Raw genomic sequence first — 22,198 nt, 5'->3', positions numbered from 1 at the left:
CATCACTGACTCAATGGATATGAGTTTGAGCAAGCTCCAGGAGATGGTGAAGGACAGGGAAGCCTGGCGTGCTGCAGTCCATGGGGTCACAAAGAGTCAGACACAACTGACCTACTGAACAACAAAATAACAATGACCAACATTTAAAATCCAGAGGCTTTTCTGTAAAAAGTCTGCATTCTGGCTTCTCTTGAAAAAAAACATTGGAAGAAGAGCCTCCCTGCTGAAGAATGTAACCACCTCCTTGACTGGCCAGAATGCTGCGATTGGCCAGATCTCACCTGCCTGCCTTCATTCCATCACCTGCCTGGCCCCGTAAGCATTTGGGTTTGCAGCCCCTGAGCTAACTGGACTGTGGCGCTACTGTCTACACCCCACCCCTGCTCTGCCAAGCACCCAGGAAGGTGGAGGTCATGTGCTGAGACCATGCCCAGGGCCCTTGTCCTGCAGCCTGACCTCAGCCTCAGTCCGGCAGCTGTGACTTGCTCCAAGACAACATTTCTCCTTTGTCTCGTTCCTTTCATGGGATGGGCCCATGGGAAGCTTTGTTTTCATGGCCAGTTTGGGAGTACAAGGGCCTAATGGAATCATTGCCCTGACTGTACACGTCACACTTGTCCTCCTGGACAGTCTGACACACCAAGGCGGGGGGAACAGGAAGACACGGGAGGGACAGAAGGTCATGGACAGAAGGGGCTCCCGTACTGGAATGCTGACCTTTGAGCAAGTCTGGTACCTTCATCACCTCTTCAGATCAAGTCCCAGTGGAAATGAGGAGACAGCCAGGTGGGCTGGGACTTTCCTAGGAGAAGGACCCCTCATCTCACTTGCCCGGGAAATCCTGAGAACTTGTCGTCACACGTGAAAGCTCTAGTGTCTGAAAAGAAAAGGCACACAAAGTCCCTCAACTGTGACTTTCCCAGCTCAGCATTGCACAACGAAGCTGGAGTGAGGACGCGACCCTCAGAGCCACAGAAGCCACCCTGCACGCAGGGGCACTCTCTACATTTTCACCAGGATCCAGTTACTCCTTACGGCCAGTCTCAAGGTTAAAGAGGACTTTGAAACAGCAGTGGACTGAGTTGTGGAAGGAAGAGAAAAGAAGGCAGCTTTGAGAGCCAAGGCTGCCCAAGAACTCAAACCAGCTCTCCCCAGAGGAGCGGAGCCTGAGCAGCATGAGGTGGACGACTGAGCTGGGTGTTGTAGATGTGATCTGAAGCAAATGAAGGCTGCCCTCCTCCCCAGAACCCTCTTCCCTGCCATACTTGTCATTAAGGTGGATTCCCAGAGGCAGAGCCAGAGCCCGGCTTCCTGTGCAAATGATTCATTGAGAAGGTGCCCTCAGGAGAGACCCATAAGGAAGTGAGAAAAGCAGGCTAAGGCAAAAGAAGCAGCTCCAGATGTTATGCTGGCTGGACTCCAGCCTCAGCCGGGTCTCTTCCATATCAGCCACCCTGGACTTGGGTTGTAACCCCCAAGCTATTTCCAAGGATGGCAGGTCCCTGGCTAAAGACACTTTTCTGGAGACGGGGTCGGCTAAACAGTATTCGCAGCAGCTGGAGACAGGTGCACTGGCCCAAAGAGGGGAACTGGGCAGAACTATAGCACACCTGTACAGGTGCCCACATGTGACACACACAGGTGCTCCTAGGGCAGTGGTACATACCTGTCATCATCAGGTTATGCGGGATCAGGGCCACAGAAGCCCGCGTGACCAGGCAGGGAAGGTTCCGGCACCTTCTTGCTTTAGGCTGTATGCCTCACACCAGCACCCGTATGAACTGAGTGAGAAATGTGGGCTGGGGTCCCTGGCCTGCTCTTTGCATGTCTGACCCGGTGCCTGTGTGTGCCTCTGACCCTGGCGCTGACTGTTCTGGGCGTGGCCTGCCTGTTTCCTGCGTGTGTGCTGGGCTGCCACTGTGTCCACATCCCAGTGTGTGTCCCTGTTGCTCCTCATGCCTGTTTCACTTCCACCTGGATGCCTTCCCCATTCCTGGGGTTTTCCCAGAACCCTTGTCCCACCCCTGCACCCCTGCTCTAGACACCAGCAGCCCAGAATCACAGATCCAGGGGCCCTAAGGCCCAGCCTCAATGACCTTTGTGGCAGGTTCCCACCCCACTGGGCTCAGATTCCCCAGGTGTGCTGTGGAGGGGATGGCCTAGGCACCTCCACTGTGGGAGCCCCAGGCTGGAGGCTGCTACAGAGCCCACACTCATGCGCTCACCCTCCCCACCTTACAATCCTGCCTGCAGCTTCCCGAAGACAGTTACTCTGAGGGGAGCACGGCAGATATGACCAACACTGCTGACCTCCTGGAGCAGATCCCTGACCTCGGAGAGGATGTCAAAGATCCAGAGGACTGCTTCACTGAAGGTACGGCCCCGGCTGGCACTACGGCCCAGCCTCAGCCCTGCGCAGAGGGGCAGGAGGACCCACAGCTGCTGTATCACATCCCGCTCTGACCCGGATGCCTGTTATCCTTTCCCTATTCCTCAAGACCCTGGGGGCCTCCCCACCTGCCCGTGACGTGAGTTACGGCAGGTGTGCCTTCAGATGTGTTTGGCTGGACCGATGTGGGTCGGCTGCGTTTGTGGCGTGGTGGTATGACTGGGGGCCCCCATAGCAGCAGGGACTGGTCTAATTCCCCCATCCCCTCAGGCTGTGGCACAGTGCTTGGCACGTAGCAGGCCCTCTGTAAACATTCAAGGTGGGTGTGACATGTGGCCATGTTGGTGACAGCATCTGGAGCTTTTATGAATCCATGGTATATTTGGAGGGCAGCCAGGGATAAAATGAGGGTTTGTCTTCCATGTGGCACACCCTTTAGGACTGTCAGTGAGAAGTCTGCCCTTCCCAAGGTTCAGAAACTGCAAACATGGAGAAAGTCCAGGGACCGAGCACCCCAGGGGATTCTGGAACATTCCCCCAGAGGATGAGTTGCCCGGGTGAGCACGGGACAAGCTGGAGCCCGGCCCAGACCTGCCAGGCCCTTCATCTACTTACTGGTAGCCTAGTCCATCCACCCTCTGCATGGAGTACCTGCCGCCTGCAGCCTCCTGAGGGCAGTTCACATGGTCGTCACCCCCCACCGTGGCCCCGCCCCCAACGTGGCCCAGTTCATTATCCATCATTGTAACCACTTTCAGTCATCCTTTCAAGTGTCCAACTTCCTGCTATCAGATGTGGGCGTTCGCAGGTGCCGGGCTGGGTCTGAGCCCTCTCCCTCCCCCACAGGCTGTGTCCGCCGCTGTCCCTGCTGCACCGTGGACACCACACAGGCCCACGGGAAGGTCTGGTGGAGGCTGCGCAAGACCTGCTACCGCATCGTGGAGCACAGCTGGTTCGAGACGTTCATCATCTTCATGATCCTGCTCAGCAGTGGCGCACTGGTACCCTCCAGGGGGTAGAGGGTGGGCAGGGGGGCATGAAGTAGAAGGGGTAGGCAGAGAAAGGACATCTCCAGCTGGAAAGCCAGGTTAGAAACTGGGGCAGAGACCTCTGCTGAAAATGAAACCCCCCAGGGCCCCAAATGAGGACCAGCTCACAAACTGTCAACACCCACAGCACATACAGAGGTCAGAGCAGAAAGGGATCATGGCAGAGGTCATCTGTCCAGGCTTCCTTGTTCCACAAAGGGAAGTGATTTTCCCAGATCCCAGTGTACAGCTGGCATAATCTCAGGTCACCAACCACCTACACCTAAGCCCTGGTGACATACCCACCTGCACACAGCATCAGACATGCCATCAGACTGGTTCAGTGCAGTTAATGCAGGCTATCGTACACTGGTAGCTCCACTCCTTCCATGTCTTCTAGGGCTAGAGGCCAAGCTATGTAGTTCACACATTATCACATTTAATCCCCATAGCAACCCTTTGTTGAAACATTAAGTAACTTGTCCAAGGCCCCACCATTCACAAGCAGCAGATGTGGCATTTGAGCCCAGAGAGTCAGATTCTAAGTCCTTTGTCTTGACTTTCCATTTGTTCAATAGATCTTTACTAAGCTCTCCTTGTATCTACTGGTCCTGTGATGCGTGGAGGGGCAACAGGAGGAAGAGACCCCGGCTCTGGCCTCAGGGACTCCTAGTCTAGTTGGGGAAACTAGATTCAGCAGGTTTGAGATAGTCAGAGATCAGCTCCAGAGAGAGGAGAACAAGAATGCAGTAGGTGATTCAGAGTGATGGAAGGTCAGGGGGAACTAGAACAATCAGGAAGACTCCTTAGAGGAAGCAGATGGAGCTGGACTACGGAAAACAGGGAGGTTTGGTGAGACCAGGAGGAACAGCGAGGGCCTCTGGAGATGCCCCAACTGGTTCCCAAGCACCCTACTCATCTCTTGGAGCCCTTCTAGAAGGAGATGAAACATCCCTAGAGAGAGTTGTGAAAGGTACTTGTGAACAGGGAGAGGGGTGATCAAGAAGGCAGAGGAAACAGAAACTTCACTAGCCCAGAAGGAGCAAGAACCCAGTATTGTTGGGGAGATGAGAGCCCCATGAATGAGCAACTAACAAGGAGTGCTTTGGACTTTAGATAGGGAGAGTGAGAGGGCTACTCTGATCCCAGGCTGTTTGCCTCCAGCTCATGCTGCTGCTGCCTCTGAGACTTCCCTGTAGCTCAAATGGTAAAGAATCTGCCTGCGAGGCAGGAGACCAGGGTTCGATCCCTGGGTTGGGAAGTTCCTCTGGAGAAGGGAATGGCTACCCACTGCAGTATTCTTGCCTGGAGAATTCCATGGATAGAGAAGCCTGGCGGGCTACAGCCCATGGGGTCGCAAAGAGTCGGACACGACCAAGCGACTAACACAGTCCACATGCTGCCCCCTATGGGGCCAGCCACGGGGAGACACTGCGGCTGTCACTTCTAAACCTCTGGGCCTCCCGCCCACCCTGTACTATCCTGTCGCTGTTCCAGAGTGGGCCTGGAGCCGCTGCTTGCTGGCTACATGCTGTTTTACCATCGGCTAGAGCCAAATCTCTGTAGGCTTCAGAGAAGGAGGATTTGACAATATGTTAACGAGTTTTGTTTTTAAACAGCCACAAACAAGGGCAGCCAGAGCCATTTAGTCTGGGCTGTGGAGGAAAAGCTCAGCCTGGCATAAGTGAGGAGGTGTTTTGGCAAGCAAATGGTGAATCTCATCAGGGTAGACAGCCAAGCACTGTTTAAAAAAAAAACCACATCAATGATATATTGAGAAAAATAAGTCAGAGTGTGTTATTTAAAGTTATAAACTTGTTTAACAGAAAGCAGACTATGTATCACTTTGAAATTGCTGAAGGGAAAAAAAATTTCTTTTGAGAACACAGATTTTACAGCAAAAAAGATATGGAGAAAAGAAGGAACCAGGAAGCATTAAATCAGGAAACAAAATAATATGGCAAAGACAAGATCAGACATGTGTTTTATTAATAAATGTAATTGGATAAAATTCATCATTTTAAAAGGAAAGGATTCTAAGTGGATCAGAAAAAAACAAAAAACTACAGCCGTGTGTTCTCAAAGTACAACCCTGAAACTCTGTGACTCGGAAATATTAAAAGTGAAATAGTAAGATATAGCAGGAAAGTGTAAACAAGGACAACAAAAATCAAAGTGCTTTTGTTTGTTAATGTTAAACAAACAAATGTTGAACTCAAGGTGAAAATCTTCAGATAAAAAAAGAAGGTCCAACGGGGTCGCGAAGAGTCAGACACAACTGGGCGACTGAACTGAAAGAAGTAAAGAAACTATTCATGAACCAAATATGGGGGTGTGTCATCAAAGATTATGATTCAACCAGTTTTGTCCTCCTGATATCTAAAAAAATAAGAAAGGAAAAATAGAGGTAGAGAAAAAACTTTGACTTGGGGCAGGTGAAGAAACTAGAAAGTAACAATATTGCTAATACTTTATGTGGGATATAGCCAAAGCTGTAATGACTAAAATTCATAGACTTAAACATTTTCCTTGTTAAATAGAAAGAATAAATTTATTAACTCAAGAAATTAGAAATATAACAAAATAATTGTAAAGAAAGCAAAGGAAATAATAAAGTAAAAACACAAATTAATGAATTAGAAAATAAACAGTAAAATTGATAAAATTCCAAAGCTGATTCCTTGAGAAATTAAAGTGATCAATAAACCACTAGCTTATCTAATCTCTTACATCTCCAAGAGTGGATTCTTTCATATTTTCAAGGAAGAAAATAATTTAAATTCTATTTAAAAATCTTCTGGAGTATGAAAAACAGATGGAAAATCTATAAATTATTTTTATGAAAGCTAACAGTGCTGATTTTTAAAAACCTTAAGTATTACCAAAAGTAAAACAACACACTAGTTTTCATACTCTATACTTGTGAGTAGTGATGCAAAAATATTAAAATACATGCAAATATGATTCAGTAAAATATTTAAAAGATTAAATGAGTCACAGCGAGGTATATCCTAAAAAGTCAGAAGGATGCCCTGTTAGGAAATCTATTTACATGAATCAGACAAAGATGAAAAGCCATATAATTATCTCAGTGAATGCTTGATTTTTAAAACTTTGGTAAAAATAGAAATAAAATAGATTTCCTTTACTTAATGAAAAACTTAATTTCAAGTTAACTTCTACATCATCATTAGTAGTAAGTAAAGCACTAGAAACATTTTATTAAAGTCAAGGATAAAAAAAGATAATTTAACTACCTTTTAGCTGTTTTTCATTATTTAATAATGACTTTGAAGTACTAGCCAGTGCAGTTAATCAAGAAAACCAAACATGCAGCATAAAAATAGGAAAATAGAAGAACTGAAGTTAATAGAATCAAGTATAAAATGAGTTTAAAATAATACAAGCATATCATTACTTGTAGATAATGGTTGCTTAGAGAAAATTTAACACTCATTCAGTTCAGTTCAGTCCCTCAGTCGTCTCCGACTCTTTGCGACCCCATGAATCGCAGCACGCCAGGCCCCCCTGTCCATCACCAACTCCCGGAGTTCACCCAGACTCACGTCCATTGAGTCAGTGATGCCATCCAGCCATCTCATCCTCTGTCGTCCCCTTCTCCTCCTGCCCCCAATCCCTCCCAGCATCAGGGTCTTTTCCAATGAGTCAACTCTTCACATCAGGTGGCCAAAGTACTGGAGTTTCAGCTTTAGCATCATTCCTTTTAAAGAAATCCCAGGGCTGATCTCCTTCAGAATGGACTGGTTGGATCTCTTTGCAGTCCAAGGGACTCTCGAGAGTCTTCTCCAACACCACAGTTCAAAAGCATCAATTCTTCGGCGCTCAGCCTTCTTCACAGTCCAACTGTCACATCCATACATGACCACTGGAAAAACCATAGCCTTGACTAGACGGACCTTTGTTGGCCTCTGCTTTTGAATATGCTATCTAGGTTGATCATAACTTTTCTTCCAAGGAGTAAGCATCTTTTAATTTCATGGCTGCAGTCACCATCTGCAGTGATTTTGGAGCCCCAAAAATAAAGTCTGACACTGTTTCCACTGTTTCCCCATCTATTTCCCATGAAGTGATGGGACCTGATGCCATGATCTTCGTTTTCTGAATGTTGAGCTTTAAGCCAACTTTTTCACTCTCCACTTACACTTTCATCAAGAGGCTTTTGGTTCCTCTTCACTTTCTGCCATAAGGATGGTGTCATCTGCATATCTGAGATTATTGATATTTCTCCTCGCAATCTTGATTCCAGCTTGTGCTTCTTCCAGCCCAGCGTTTCTCATGATGTACTCTGCATATAAGTTAAATAAGCAGGATGACAATATACAGCCTTGGCGTACTCCTTTTCCTATTTGGAACCAGTCTGTTGTTCCATGTCCAGTTCTAACTGTTGCTTCCTGACCTGCATACAGGTTTCTCAAGAGGCAGGTCAGGTGGTCTGGTATTCCTATCTCTTTCAGAATTTTCCACAGTTTATTGTGATCCACACAGTCAAAGGCTTTGGCATAGTCAATAAAGCAGAAGTAGATGTTTTTCTGGAACTCTCTTGCTTTTTCGAAGGCTCGAGTATATTTGTAGTGTGTTTATCTGTTTGTCTTCCTTTACACTCCAAAGGAAAGTTTAATAGTTTTCTTCATGTATCTATTATACATTTCATGTTATATTTATTCTCAGTTATTTTATGGTTACAATGCCTGGCATCTAAGGACTATTGGAGAAATGTTACTTGTGACTAAATGTTTCTATTACAACAGCAACAATTATTTGTACATTTGTTTTATAACTAGCCATATAATATAATATAATATAATATGGCTATATTATATATATAATATATATAGCTATATATAATATATAATATTATATATATGTATAGCCATTATATATAATATAATATAATATGCTGCTGCTGCTGCTAAGTTGCTTCAGTCGTGTCCGACTCTGTGCGACCCCATAGACGGCAGCCCACCAGGCTCCCCTGTCCCTGGGATTCTCCAGGCAAAAGTACTAGAGTGAATTGCCATTGCCTTCTCCATATAATATAATATATATAGCCATATAATCCGAGAAGGCAATGGCACCCCACTCCAGTACTCTTGCCTGGAAAATCCCATGGACGGAGGAGCCTGGTAGGCTGCAGTCCATGGGGTCGCTAAGAGTCGGACACGACTAGGCGACTTCACTTTCACTTTTCACTTTTCACTTTCATGCATTGGAGAAGGAAATGGCAACCCACTCCAGTGTTCTTGCCTGGAGAATCCCAGGGACAGGGGAGCCTGGTGGGCTGCCGTCTGTGGGGTTGCACAGAGTCAGACACGACTGAAGCGACTTAGCATAGCATAGCATAGCATAGCATAGCATAGCATAGCATAGCCATATAATATGGCTAGTTATAAAACAAATGTACAAATAATTGTTGCTGTTGTAATAGAAACATTTAGTCACAAGTAACATTTCTCCAATAGTCCTTAGATGCCAGGCATTGTAACCATAAAATAACTGAGAATAAATATAACATGAAATGTATAACAGATACATGAAGAAAACTATTAAACTTTCCTTTGGAGTGTAAAGGAAGACAAACAGATAAACACACTACAAATATACTCCAGCCTTGAGCAGAAAGACTGAATTAGTTCCTAAAACAGTTGATAAACTCAATGCAGTAATAAATTTCTAATGTTTTAAAGGGAATTTGACAAAACATTGTTTAAATGTATCTTAAAAATTATGAAAAGTGACTAGGAAAATTTGTGTGACACTAATTCAGGAATCGACCAGGAGAGCAATGGAACCACACAGAAGTCGTAAGCAAATATAGAAGTGTAGTAGATTATCAGAGAAGGCAATGGCACCCCACTCCAGTACTCTTGCCTGGAAAATCCCATGGATGGAGGAGCCTAGTAGGCTGCAGTCCATGGGGTCACTGAGGGTTGGACACGACTGAGCGACTTCACTTTCACTTTTTACTTTCACGCATTGGAGAAGGAAATGGCAACCCACTCCAGTGTTCTTGCCTGGAGAATCTCAGGGACGGGGAGCCTGGTGGGCTGCCGTCTATGGGATCGCACAGAGTCAAACACGACTGAAGTGACTTAGCAGCAGCAGCAGCAGATTATAGTGTTGACTTCTACTCTGTGGATTTAGAGTGGGTTCTTTAATAAAGTGTTAGGAAACTTGACGAGTCACTCTAGAAAAAATATTAAAATAGATATTTACTCCTTACCAAAATATATTAGATTTTTTAAATTATGATACAAAACAATGAAACAAGAAGGAAAGAAATAGAAAAGAAAGGTCATTTTTTTCTGGCCTTTGGAATAGGCAAGGGCTTCTTTTACTTTCTTTTACATGTGTACCTCATTCTTTTTGTTTTTAACTTTTTGTAGTCTTTTTTAAATTAAATTTTTATTTTATATTGGAATATAGTTCATTTACAATGTTGTGTTAGTTTCAGATGTACAGCAAAGTGATTCAGCTCTAAATATACATATATCCATATTCTTTTTCAGATTCTCTTCTCATATAGCTTATTACAGAATATTGAGTAGAGTTCCCTGTGCTATACAGCTGGTTCTTGTTGATTATCTGTTTTATATAGAATAGTATGTACATGTTAATCCCAAACTCCTAAATTATGCACCTTTCCCTTTGGCAACCATAAGTTTGTTTTTTGTGTCTGAATCTGTTTCTGTTTTATAAATAATTCATTTGTATCATTTTGTTGGTTTTTTTTTAGATTCCACATTTAAGTGATAACATATGATATTTGTCTTTCTCTGCCTTAACCTACTGTGATAATCTCCATGGCCCATCCATGAGGCAAATGGAATTTTTATTCTTTTTTATGGCTGAGTAATATTCCATTGTGTATATGTATTCCTCTGTCAGTTAACATTTAGGTCGTTTCCATGTCTTGGCTGTTGTAAATAGTGCTGTGGTGAACATCAGGGTGCTTGCATCTTTTCAAATTATAGTTTTCTTCAGCTATATGCCCAAGAGTGGAATTGCTGGATTAGCTTTTACTTTTTAAGTAACCTCAATACTGAATACATAGTTGTTGTACCAATTTATATTCCCACCAACAGTGTGGGAGGGTTCCCTTTTCTCCACACCCTCTCTAGCATTTATCGTTTGTAGGCTTTTTGGTAATGGCCATTCTAACAGAGTGAGGTGATTGATGCTGGTTTCACTGTGGTTTCTATTCGCGTTACTCTAATAATTAGTGATGTGGAGCACTCTTTCACGTGCGTTCTGGCCATATGTGTGCTTTGTTTGGAAGTGTCTATTTCAGGGGGCGTATTGAGTTGAATGAGCTGTTTGTATATTTTGGAGATGAATCCCTTGTTGGTCACTTTGTTCACAAATATTTTCTCCTATCCTGTGGGTTGCCTTTTGGCTTTGTTTATGGTTTCCTTTGCTGTGCAAATCCTTTTGTGTATAATTAGGTCCTATTTGTTTGTTTTTGTTTTATTCTCATTACTCTAAAAGGTGGATCCAAAAATATATTGCCACGATTTATGTCAAAGAGTGTTCTGCCTATGTTCTCCTCTAAAAGTTTTAAAGTATCTGATCTTACATTTAGGTATTTAATACATTTTTAGTTTATTTTTGTGTATGGTGTTAGAGAATGTTCTAAATTTCATTCTTTGACATGTAGCTGTCCGGTTTCCCAGCATCACTTATGGAAGAGACTGTCTTTTCTCCATTGTATAGTATTGCCTCTTTTGCTGTAGATTAATTGACCAGAGGTGTGTGAGCTTATTCCTGGGCTGTCTTGTTCTATTGATCTATATTCCTATTTTTGTGCTAGTACCATACTGTTTTGATTTCTGTAGCTTTGTAATGTAGGCTGAAGTCAGGGAGCTTGATTGCACCAGCTGTTTTTCTTTCTTAAGACTGCTTTGGCTAGCTGTTTCACACATATAGTAGTGTATATATGTCCATGCCATGTATGTGTATATGTCAATGCCATGTATGTGTATATGTCAATGCCATGTATGTATATATGTCAATGCCATGTATGTGTATATGTCTCCCAGTTCGTTCCACCCTTCCCTTGTCCCCACCACCACCTTTTCCACATGTCCATTCTCTACGCCTGCATCTCTGTTACTGCCCTATAAACAGTATTGCCCTGCACCATTTTTCTAGATTCCATATATATCGTTAATACATGGTATTTGTTTTTCTGATTTACTTCATTGTGTATGACAGACTTAAGGTCCATCCACATCACTACAAATGACCCAATTTCATTCCTTTTTCGGTCTAATATTCCATTGTAAATATGCACCGCATCTTCTTTATCCGTTCGTCTGTTGATGGACATTTTTGTTTCCATGTCTTGGCTGTTGTGAATAGCACTGCTATGAACATAGAGGGTACATTTACCTTTTTGAGTTAGAGTTTTGTCTGGGTCTTTGCCCAGGAGTGGGATTGCTGGATCGTATGACAGTTCTATTTTTGGTTTTCTGAGGAACCTCTGCATTCTTTTCCACAGTGGCTGCGCCAACTTACAGTTCCACCAAGCATGTAGGACGGTTTCCTTTTCTCCATACTCTCTCCAGCATTTGTTATTGGTACACTTTTTAATGATGGCCATTCTGATTGGCGTGAGGTGGTACCTCACTGTAGTTTTAATTTGCATTTCTCTAATAATGAGTGATGTTGAGCATATTTTCATGTATTTGCTAGCCATCTGTATGTCTTCTTTGGAGAAATGTCTATTTATGTCTTCTGCCCATTTTTCGATTGGGTTATTTGTGGGGATGGAGGTTGTTGTTATTGTTGTTTATTCTCTTTTTTATAATTTCTGTATTATTTCATTTTTTTTATCAAAGACACATATTTTTATAATCAGAAAAAAAAATGCCTGCTTTTTATCTTGAAGAATCCGCAAACCCCACCTGGGGACCTGAATTATCCTTTTGTCCCACCTACACAGACCAGGTTAACCATGTGTCGCCTGGGCAGTGCGTCCTTGGGCACTGCTGATGGCTTGGGCCCCTGGATCACTGCAGCTCACAGAAGCCCTGCAGTCGCACAGGGAGGCCCAGAGCGAAAGACGGAGGCACTCCCCAGGGCCCTCAGTGACGCGTTCAGTTGCCTAGACTGGGAGCCTCAGAGCACATCCTGGGGGAGGGGCAGATACATATCGGAAGCCTCGAGTTGGAAGAGGGCAGCAGAGGCCATCCGAGTCTCTCTCAGCCCAGGGATTTGGGTTGAGGCAGGAGTGAGGAGGTGGGGAAAGACCAACAGCTAGCTTGTTAGACAGACTGACTCCCAGATTCTGACGATTGCAGAAGGTCTGACTTTGTCTAGTCCTGTGTTTCCTAATCTTCATATCTACAGACTGCCTTCACTATCACTTCTGTGCAATTTTGCATTAAATATAAACACTCACTGGTTTTTTGTTTGTTTGAATAAATTTATTGTAAAGGGCAACTTTGAATGATTGTTGTCATTGGAAACCAATATTGTTTCCTATGAAAAGTAGGTAAGTGCCCAAAGTGAAGACAGTAAAAACACAGTGGGGTGGGCAGGGGGAGATAGATGTGTGCTGTTTCCGACAATAGGCTGTGAGCTGTTTTAGAGAGATCTTCATGATAGATGCACTAGCCCTGAACTGAGACTTGCTCTTCAAAGTGAAGGTGGAAGCATTCTCACTGCACATTCTTCCTTGTTGTCCATACACCATCTAACACCATTTCCTGACCCAGCAGTGGTGCCCACGGGGCTCAGAGAGCATGCCGCGGAAGCCCCTCCACTGTGCGGCCTCCTCCGCCCTGGCCTCCTGGGGGAGGGATGCCATCAGGGATGAAGGCTCATGTGGGCTGGGACCAGCTGGGTCAGGACGCCATGTCTGCCTTGCCCACCCTGGTCTGCAGGCCTTTGAGGACATCTACCTGGAGGAACGGAAGACCATCAAGGTCCTGCTGGAGTACGCCGACAAGATGTTCACCTACGTCTTCGTGCTGGAGATGCTCCTCAAGTGGGTGGCCTACGGCTTCAAGAAGTACTTCACCAACGCCTGGTGCTGGCTTGATTTCCTCATCGTGGACGTGAGTGTGGCCCCTGAGGGAAGAGAGGGGAGGGGGCGCCCTTTGCCAGTGGGAGAAGGAGCTGAGGCTGAGGGATCGGAGGACAGGACAGGTGGCGGGAGTTCCACAGGCTGACATGGAGGCTCTTGGCTGTGCTGCAAGGCAGGCAGAGGGGCAGGAGATCTGAGTCTGAGGTCACAGAAGGGAGGCAATCAGAACCCCCAGCCAGGGACACAGGGAAGTCTAGGCCCTGCTCCTGGGAGAAACTGGACTCACTGTGGGCGTCAGTGCATACAGTCCTGGCAGGGCTGTGAGCCAGGGCGGGAGTGAGTTCTCACCCTCTCAGGACTGCCAGAAGCAGGGTGCTGATGAGCCTGTGTTACAGCCCTCACCACGGCACCTTGTGAAGTGTCCGTCAGGACCACTACACACATGGCCAGTTAAGAGCCTACATGTCTACACATGAGAGGGGATGAAGTGAACCAAAGGCCAGAGGGCATGGGGTTGGGGAAGGGGTGCTGGGCAGGTGGGAGGTCGTCCTGGCTCAGGTAGAAGGTACCACAACGGGGAGGATGAGTCGGGATGGAGTCACCTGTGAGGAGGAAAGCCATGAACATGGGCTGGGTGAGGGGTTCCGGCCAGCTTCCCTGGGTCATCTGGTAGCTGGCAGGCTGTGCCAGTCTCTGATGTGTCCACAGGGGCCTGGGGTAGGAGGCTGGCATGTCCTCTGGGCACCCGGTGGGCAGATGGAATGCAGCCCCTTCCCCACAGCTCCCCAGGCCCCGGAACCTTGTTGGGTGCAAGCAGGGTGAGTTGGGGGTCTTGCGGGGCTCCTGAGTACAGTCAAGTGGGAGAGTAACCAGAGGGTGACGGGGGGAGAATTGAGGCTCAGGGTGTGGGGCAGCCTTGGATCTGTGCTCCCTGAGGGCAGAGGGAACACGGCGAAGGGCCCAAGTGAGGGCTTACCATCTGGCTGTGGTGCTTCTCCCACAACAGAATGTGGGTCAGGATGTGCAAGCTGGGAAAAGCTTTCCAGAAGACGCCCATGGCTTCTGGGCTTGGTGTCAGGCTCTGCCCACCTGCAGGGGCTGTGCTTCCTAGAGTTCTAGCTTAGGCCTGTGCTCAGTCCTTACAGCAGCCCCAGAGGCCCAAGGTGGGGCTCGACGGCCAGTGGACCTGGCCAGGGTCAGGCCTTGGTGGGAGGTCAAGCTTGAGTGGCCCCCTGAGCTAGAGTACGCGTGCGGACACAGAGCCTCATGGGTGGGCCTCCTCACAGGTGACTCCAAGCCACCACAAGCGGCTGAAAAGATGTCAATGCTGGGGTAAGGGGTGCTGGGGTGGCAGTCAGGGAGGGGCTCTGGGTGTGCTTATAGCCTGGGGCCCTCAGAGCCTCCCTGAGGTGACGGAAAGGACCGTGGGGCCTCCCTGCTAAGGGGCTGTGGGAAGCCCTGGGAGCCTGGCAGCTCCGCCCTGGCCCCCTCACCCACCTGTTCCTGCAGCTTCGTGGGACTGACTTCCCCAGGGCAGGCCAGATAGAGTCTGCAAAGATGTCTGGGGAAGTCCACACCCCTCCCACCCGCCTCCCACCCCCTGCCACCTTGGAAAACTTAGCTGAGGCCCTGAAATTCCCAAGATTGGAGAATCAGCCTGTGGAGAGGAAAACTGAGGGTCCCAGCGGAGAAGGGCCTGGCCCAAGAAAAAGAAGGAAGTAGTGCTGGAATCCAGCTTTCCTGACACTGGCCGTGCCCCCTGACCCCCATTCCCACACCCCATGGCAATGGTGTACTTCAGGCCTCAAGATCTGGAGAAAGGTGTTTCCATGTTCAATTCATGCAGTTTTTAAAACCTGCCGAGCATCTACTATATGCAGGTGCTAGAGCAGACGCTGCAGACCTCAGGGAACAAAATAGACAAAGTCGCTGCCTGCGTGGAGAAAGGTGACTGGGAACCAGAAGCATAATACATGAGCCGGCTTTATATATTACACTGGTGATGTACACATGGAGAAAAAGAAGTGGAAAGGGAAGGGGATTAGGAGGGCCCGGACTCAGAGAGAAGAGAAGACCCAGATGACAACTTAAACAAGCTGGCTGAAAGTAGGCCAACTGTGGCGATGTTTGAAGGAAGTTGGGGCTAGCCAGGCAGACGTCTGCAGAACATTCCAAGCAGAGGTTGGAGCAGCAGTGCACAGGTCCTGTGGTGGGAGAGTGCCTGGGACACGAGGAACCACAAGGAGCGCAGAGTGGCTGGAGCAGAGGAGGGGACGGGAAGTGCAGGAGTTGAGGCCAGACTGCATGGGGTAGAACGCATGCAGCCTTTGAAAAACCATGGGCCTTTATTTAGAATGAAATGGGAGGTGCTGGAGGGCTTTGGACAGAAGAATGACATCATCTGACCCATTATGAAAGGATCACCCTGTCCAGGGGAGGGGAAGTGCAAGCAGGGGGAAGGTTGGGAGGCCGTGGCAGTAATCCAGGGGAGAGATGACGGTGGCCTGGCCAGGATGGCGGCAGTGGAAGTGGTGAGAAATATTTGGTCTTCTGAGGTATTTTGAAGGCAGAGCCAACAGGAAATCCTGATGGGTTGGATGTCGGGTGTGTGAGACAGAGAAGGCAGGGATGATGCCAAGGCTTGTGGCTTGGGCAGCTGGAAGGATGGAGCTGCCATCAGCTGAGATCGGGTGGAAAGTTGGGGCAAGCTTGGGAAGGAACAGACAAGGGCGGCCTGCTGGGGACTAGCTAGGGAGCCTGGCCAGACCTGGTCCCTGGGACCCTGGCCTCAGCAGCAGGTCCCTGAGAGAGGCCCCTCGTCCTCTCCAGAGTGGGGACCAGCATCCTCGAGGGGTGAGTCGGGGCAGCACAGAAGTCCATCCTGGGAGTCCTTGGAGGAGGCAGCTCCTCCAAGCTCTTCTGCCCAGCCTTCTCCCAACCTGCACTTCCAAGCCTGGAGCAGGCTATGGGGGTCACACCTACCCCCCACTCCCCATGGCCCCTCACCACCCCCAGGCTGCCCTCAGAGCCCGGATGGCGGTAATGGTGATAGCCAGCGAGGTCAGGCAGGAGGCCACTTCCAACCTGTGATCACTGGCCAGCAGTGACATAAGAAGGGATTGGATGCCCATGGAGCTTTAGAAGGATAAAGTCCGAGGGGTAGAAATGTCCCAGTGGGGGCAGGGCAGAGGAAGCAGAGAGCAGTCCACAGGGGCTCCATCCGAGCCTCTCTTCCGTGAAGATGATAGAATGTTGCAAGGTTCAGCCTTGAGGAAATGCCCCAGGATGGTCTGTCTGCTCTCATTCAACTCAGGATGGTCCTTCTTCCCCCAGAGAGTTTACTCTGGGGGAGGGGATGGGCCAGCCCAAGAATCTGATTTGAAGGAAAGCACACGGGGACCTAAAGCCACCCAGGCTTTGTGGCCCTGCTCTTCCACACTAGCAGGTGGCTTTGGAACTCCATTTTCTCATCTGTAGAATGGGGAGATGCATTCCAAGGCCTGGGGTGAGTGGAGCTATCACAGACATGTGTATGAAGTGCACACCGCAGGCCCGTCCGTGGTGAAGGCCTGAAAGCTGGGACACGCCTGGCCTTGTCCCCAGCCTCTTGGGCCCGGGCAAGGCTGACCCAGCACAGGACAGCCTGTGAAGACGATCCAGCCGGACACGGGGAGGCCTGCTGGCTCTCTCACTGAACCCAGCCTGAGTTCGGTAGGCCAAGAGCCCCGCCACCAGTCTCGAGCTGGCCTCATGGCCTCACCGCCCTGTCTCCCACAGGTCTCGCTGATCAGCCTGGTGGCCAACGCCCTGGGCTTTGCTGAGATGGGCCCCATCAAGTCACTGCGGACCTTGCGTGCGCTCAGACCCCTGCGAGCCCTGTCACGATTTGAGGGCATGAGGGTAAGAGGGGTGGCTCCGTAAAGGGGACCCCCAGACTCACTTGCTGACCTGCTGCAAACATGTGTGAGATCTCCAGGAGGTACGGCTGGGCTTAGAGGTGCCCGGAGGTGGAGAGCTGTAAGAATCTCCCCCCAGGCCCGATGCCCCAGCCCTGTGGGCTCCACGAGGGCCAGAGAGCACTGGACGAAGGAAAGGAAGCAAGGACTGGACCACAGGTGTCTCAGCTGCAGCCCAGCCCCGCCAGCCCAGGCCCCTTCAGTTTCTGCTCTCCCATGGGGCCTCGTGTCTGTGTGCCCTGGCTCCTTGTGCCCGTCTGTGTCCCCCGCCTCCTGACAGACACAGGTTGCCTCCCCTCTAGGATGGGCAGTAGGGCAGGGCTAGTGAGGATAAAGCAAGCAAGCAAGCAGCCAGTTGTAGTCCTACCGATCAGAGAGCAGTTTGATTTGCTTAGTAAACTCTTTGGCACTATTTTCTAAGTGCAGAGAGCTCTGCCTTTTTTCCAGTCACTAAGTTTTACCAAAGAATGTGCACATTTAAGGCAAATTTAAAAGCCCAGCAAGAAAAAACATTACCCGTGATATATAGCAAGAAAACAAGCCTATGTGTTTGAGTATTTTATTGTTTTTTATAACAATGGCAACCCACTCCAGGACTCTTGCCTAGAAAATCCCATGGATGGAGGAGCCTGGTAGGCTGCAGTCCATGGTGTCGCGAAGAGTCGGGCACGACTGAGCGACTTCACTTTCACTTTTCACTTTCATGTATTGGAGAAGGAAATGGCAACCCACTCCAGTGTTCTTGCCTGGAGAATCCCAGGGACGGGGGAGCCTGGTGGGCTGCTGTCTATGGGGTCGCACAGAGTCGGGCATGACTGAAGTGACTTAGCAGCAGCAGCAGCATAACAGTATGAGTTTTATTGAGTTTTTTATTGTTTGTACGAAATGTGCATGGTTCTGTTGTGACTTTAGCAGACAGCTCTGTGTGTCTCTCACTGACCCAGAAGACACCACTCTGCAGCCCCATTCGGTTGATGGTTTTGAACTTCGCCCACATCCCTGATCCATGGAGAAACAAACTGCTTATTTCTGGTGGGAAGCCACTCACAAGTGAATAATCCGACCTAAGTTAGATGCTCCCAAATGTCCAATGGGAGAAAAAAACACTTGGTTCTGGGGCGCGGGGACATGGGGGAGACACTAGTTACCAGGAAGCCTCTGCTGTGGCTACTGGCTACAAAGCCAGCCAAAGGCAAGTGCGAGAGTTGGTTTCCACCCTGTTCCCATGTTCATTGCATGCTGGGCCAGGGGCACCCCCCTCCCACTTCCTCTGCACGTGTCAGCATGACCCGTCCTGGCACCATACCCACCACACAGCCCCACGCCAGCTCCGCCTCCAGTTTGTGTGGCAAACATGTTCCTGGCTCACAGACAGCTGGGGACTAGGTCCCTCCCTGGAGTGAAGTCCCCAGTGCTTTTTGCCAAGGATGCCTCTCCTGGGTGCTGTGAATTTAAATGAAGAGAGCACGGGGCCGTGGCTCCACAGGGTCAGAGGGCTGCTCCCTGGAGCGGGCAGAGGCCCAGTGCATGCACACTGCCCCGCCAGCCCTGAGCACCCTCCACCCGCACCACCCAGAGAGCCCCTGGGCACGCTTTGCGGGAGAACACCCATCCATCTCAGGAGCAGCAGCCCCAAATGAACCAGAAACTCAGCCCAGAGAATGTGTCTCCAGAGACCCTTTCTTCCCCATCAGATTTCTGGCATACTATCTAGCAGAGACTGTGTTGAAAGTTAAGTTTGAAGGTCATGGATTCCGGGCAGTGCTATGAAGGATAAGACAGAGGGCTCTGAGCTGTGTGTGTGTGGGATGCAGAGCAGAAGGCATGTGTGCTCTCTCTCACTGCCTACCAGAGCTTCCAGCCATGGACTGTTCTTTCTTGTTGACAGGAAATGTTCCCCACCCGTACCCCCGCAAGGACCTACACCCAGGGAGTTCAGTAGGTTTGGGGGGGCATCTTACAAAGGGGGTGCATTCTGAGCACCCCCAGAAACTGAGTCTGTTCTCTGCCCACTTGAGGTTGTGGTTAACGCCCTGGTGGGCGCCATCCCATCCATCATGAACGTCCTCCTCGTCTGCCTCATCTTCTGGCTCATCTTCAGCATCATGGGTGTGAACCTTTTCGCGGGGAAGTTTGGGAGATGCATCAACCAGACCGAGGGAGACCTGCCCTTGAACTATACCATCGTGAACAACAAGAGCGACTGTGAGTCTTTCAACGTGACTGGCGAATTGTACTGGACCAAGGTGAAGGTCAACTTTGACAACGTGGGGGCCGGGTACCTGGCCCTTCTGCAGGTGGTGAGTCCTGCGGCGGGCGGTGGGGGGGCTGCCTTCCTCTCCCTGGTTGTCCAGCAACAGGTACCTTCCCCGAGGCTGTGGGCAGGAGGGGGACAGTGGGGCCACTCTGGATCCTCACAAGAGGGTCAGGATTCTCCAGAGACTTCTTGTCTGTTTGGGAAGGTGCCAGATGTTCCTTTCTAAGGAAGATGCTACACTCTCCAAATATGGCGTGGGACTCCACACTGGGGCATTTTACCCAGCTCTGCAGCCAGCAGTCAGGTTGACTCCTCACACTGTCAGTTTGGCAGTGCGATAGCACAGGTTGCAAATGAATGACCACAGACACCCAGGGACTGAACCGTTAGCAAAATTGTGACTCTGGCCGCCCCTCGTTATACAAGGGGGTGATTCCTCCTGCCTTGTTTAAAAGAATATGTTTACTTTCATCTTTAATGTGCAGGATGTTCAAACACTCATGGCCCTACCAAAGTTTCTATTGATTTGTGAGGACGATGGCTTCAGTGACTCTAACGCACAGCATACAAATAGCCTTGACAGCAGAACCGCAAACAGAACTGTAACACGTAAAGCTGCAGCTTTTTCTTCTTGTCCCAGTGCAAAGCCCAGACACCTGTCTCTAGTGCTGAGCAGAGGGGAACTCACACTTCCCCTCACACCTCCATTGTTGTTTGTTGTTTAGTTGCTCAGTCGTGTCCGACTCTTTGTGACCCCGTGGACTGTAGCCCACCAGGCTCCTCTGTCCATGGGATTTCCTAGGCAAGATTACTGGAGTGGGTTGCCATTTCCTTCGTCAGGGGATCTTCCTGACCCAGGGATCAAATCTTAGCCTCCTGCACATTTTCTGCATTGGCAGGTGGGTTCTTTACTGCTGAGCCACCAGGGAAGCAACTCCACCCATCTCTTAAATCCCAGGAGTAGCTTTCTCCAGAGTGTCTGAAATACTTCATGGGGAACAGGATTAGAGCCCAACCCAGAAAGCCTTCCCTTCTGAGTGTCAACACTCGGAAGGAAAGCCCCCGTTGTAGTCTGAGAGCTGCCTGCCGTTGCAGACACACCCGCACAGTGGCTAGAAAGAATCCGGTCATGGGCACTTCATAACCTTGGGTGGTCCCCAGCAGGTCCCACCGCATCTCCAGGCCTCTGTGCGGGTGAGGCCCCATGGCACAGGAAGCTGAAGCAGTTGCCTTCTCTATGGCTGCTTTGGTTTCCCCATCCACCCTCCCTGACTCATAAAAACTCTCAGATGTAGGAAATCTGTGTAGACCAGTTTACACCCTGAAGAGGCTCAGGACACAATAGGATTGTGCCAAGGATACCAGTGAGATCTGCTAGGTAGTCAGTCTCACCACCAAGCATGTCCCTCAGCTCTGAATCTTCCTAGCAGCCCAGACTGGGGCCATCCATGCAACCGGCGCCAGGACCCTGTCCTGTTCGGCCTCCTCTTTCCTGCCATGCCAGAACCAGCGAGTGTGGACTCGCAAGAGCCGGTTGTTATATTTTCCGCTATTCTGTGAGCCATTATTAAAAATTAGATTTATAAACTTGTAATTAACTCAACGATATTGAAACAAAATAAAAACTTACCATTACCGCTTGTTATCATCTATGCTCTTGAGGTTACACACGCCTATTATAGTTATACCATGGAAACACTGCAATGCTGTGGTCCTGTGCATCTCTTCCCAGCACTGAGTTCAGTAACGACACTTTGGCAACTTGAGTTTGGCCATGATGGGAATGTTTACACAGAGAAGTTGGCACACACAGTCAGGGCTTTTTTTTATGTATAATTTTATGGTATTTACTTTTGGCTGTGCTGGGTCTCCATTGCTGCCGGGTTTTTCTCTAGTTGCCGTGTATGGGCTTCCCATCGGCTTCTCTTGTTGCAGAGCACAGCCTCTAGGGTTCAAGGGCTTCCGTAGCTGTGGCTCCTGGGCTCTAGAGCACAGGTTCAATAGCTGTGGCAAACGGGCTTAGTTGCTCCTCGGCATATGGGATCTTCCTGGGTCAGGAATCGGACCCGTGTCTCCTGCATTGGCAGGCGAATTCTTCACCACTGAGCCACCAGGGAAGCCCAATCAGGGCTTTTATTTTTCCTTCTGGAAAGCCATTTGTTGTTAGTCATTTGCCAACACACCACTAGCAAAAGGACCCCCTTAAGTGTGAGGGAACATTAGGATTCTTGAGGGATGTCCTTGGAAAGCTGTGGAGCAGAAGCCCCAAGGCTTATGACAGAGAGGACCAGGTCAGCACTGAGGCCGGCCTTAAACCAGAGCAGAGAACCCCAGTGCCTGCTCTGTGTTCCTGACACCCCTGTAGGCCTCTGTGTCATTTTAGAATCTGAAATGAATGCAGATCTGAAGGGTAGTCTCTTGGCCAACATCAGAATGCTTATTCCCCCACTAAGTGACCTTCCTGGAGTGTCTGCTTGGCTGGCTTCCCCTCCGCCTCAGCCCTGAACAAGAAGGCCTTTC

The 22,198-nt window shown here is 48.9% G+C and overlaps 1 protein-coding gene across 8 annotated transcripts in view; it reads left to right on the top strand.

Moving 5' to 3' along the window:
- Positions 1-22,198, top strand: part of SCN5A (sodium voltage-gated channel alpha subunit 5) — a 103,849-nt gene that overhangs the window by 70,020 nt on the left and 11,631 nt on the right. For all 8 annotated transcript variants that reach the window (XM_061395966.1, XM_061395964.1, XM_061395960.1 and 5 more), the window contains 5 exons: positions 2,254-2,374; positions 3,236-3,390; positions 13,323-13,496; positions 17,243-17,365; positions 19,440-19,721. In XM_061395966.1, coding sequence (XP_061251950.1) covers positions 2,254-2,374; positions 3,236-3,390; positions 13,323-13,496; positions 17,243-17,365; positions 19,440-19,721 — 855 coding nt within the window. The remainder of the gene's footprint in view (positions 1-2,253; positions 2,375-3,235; positions 3,391-13,322; positions 13,497-17,242; positions 17,366-19,439; positions 19,722-22,198) is intronic.

Source organism: Bos javanicus, chromosome 22 (assembly GCF_032452875.1).
Source record: "Bos javanicus breed banteng chromosome 22, ARS-OSU_banteng_1.0, whole genome shotgun sequence".
NCBI lineage: Eukaryota > Metazoa > Chordata > Mammalia > Artiodactyla > Bovidae > Bos > Bos javanicus.
Note: the sequence above shows the minus strand (reverse complement) of the source record. Positions and strands in the feature narration are given on the sequence as shown.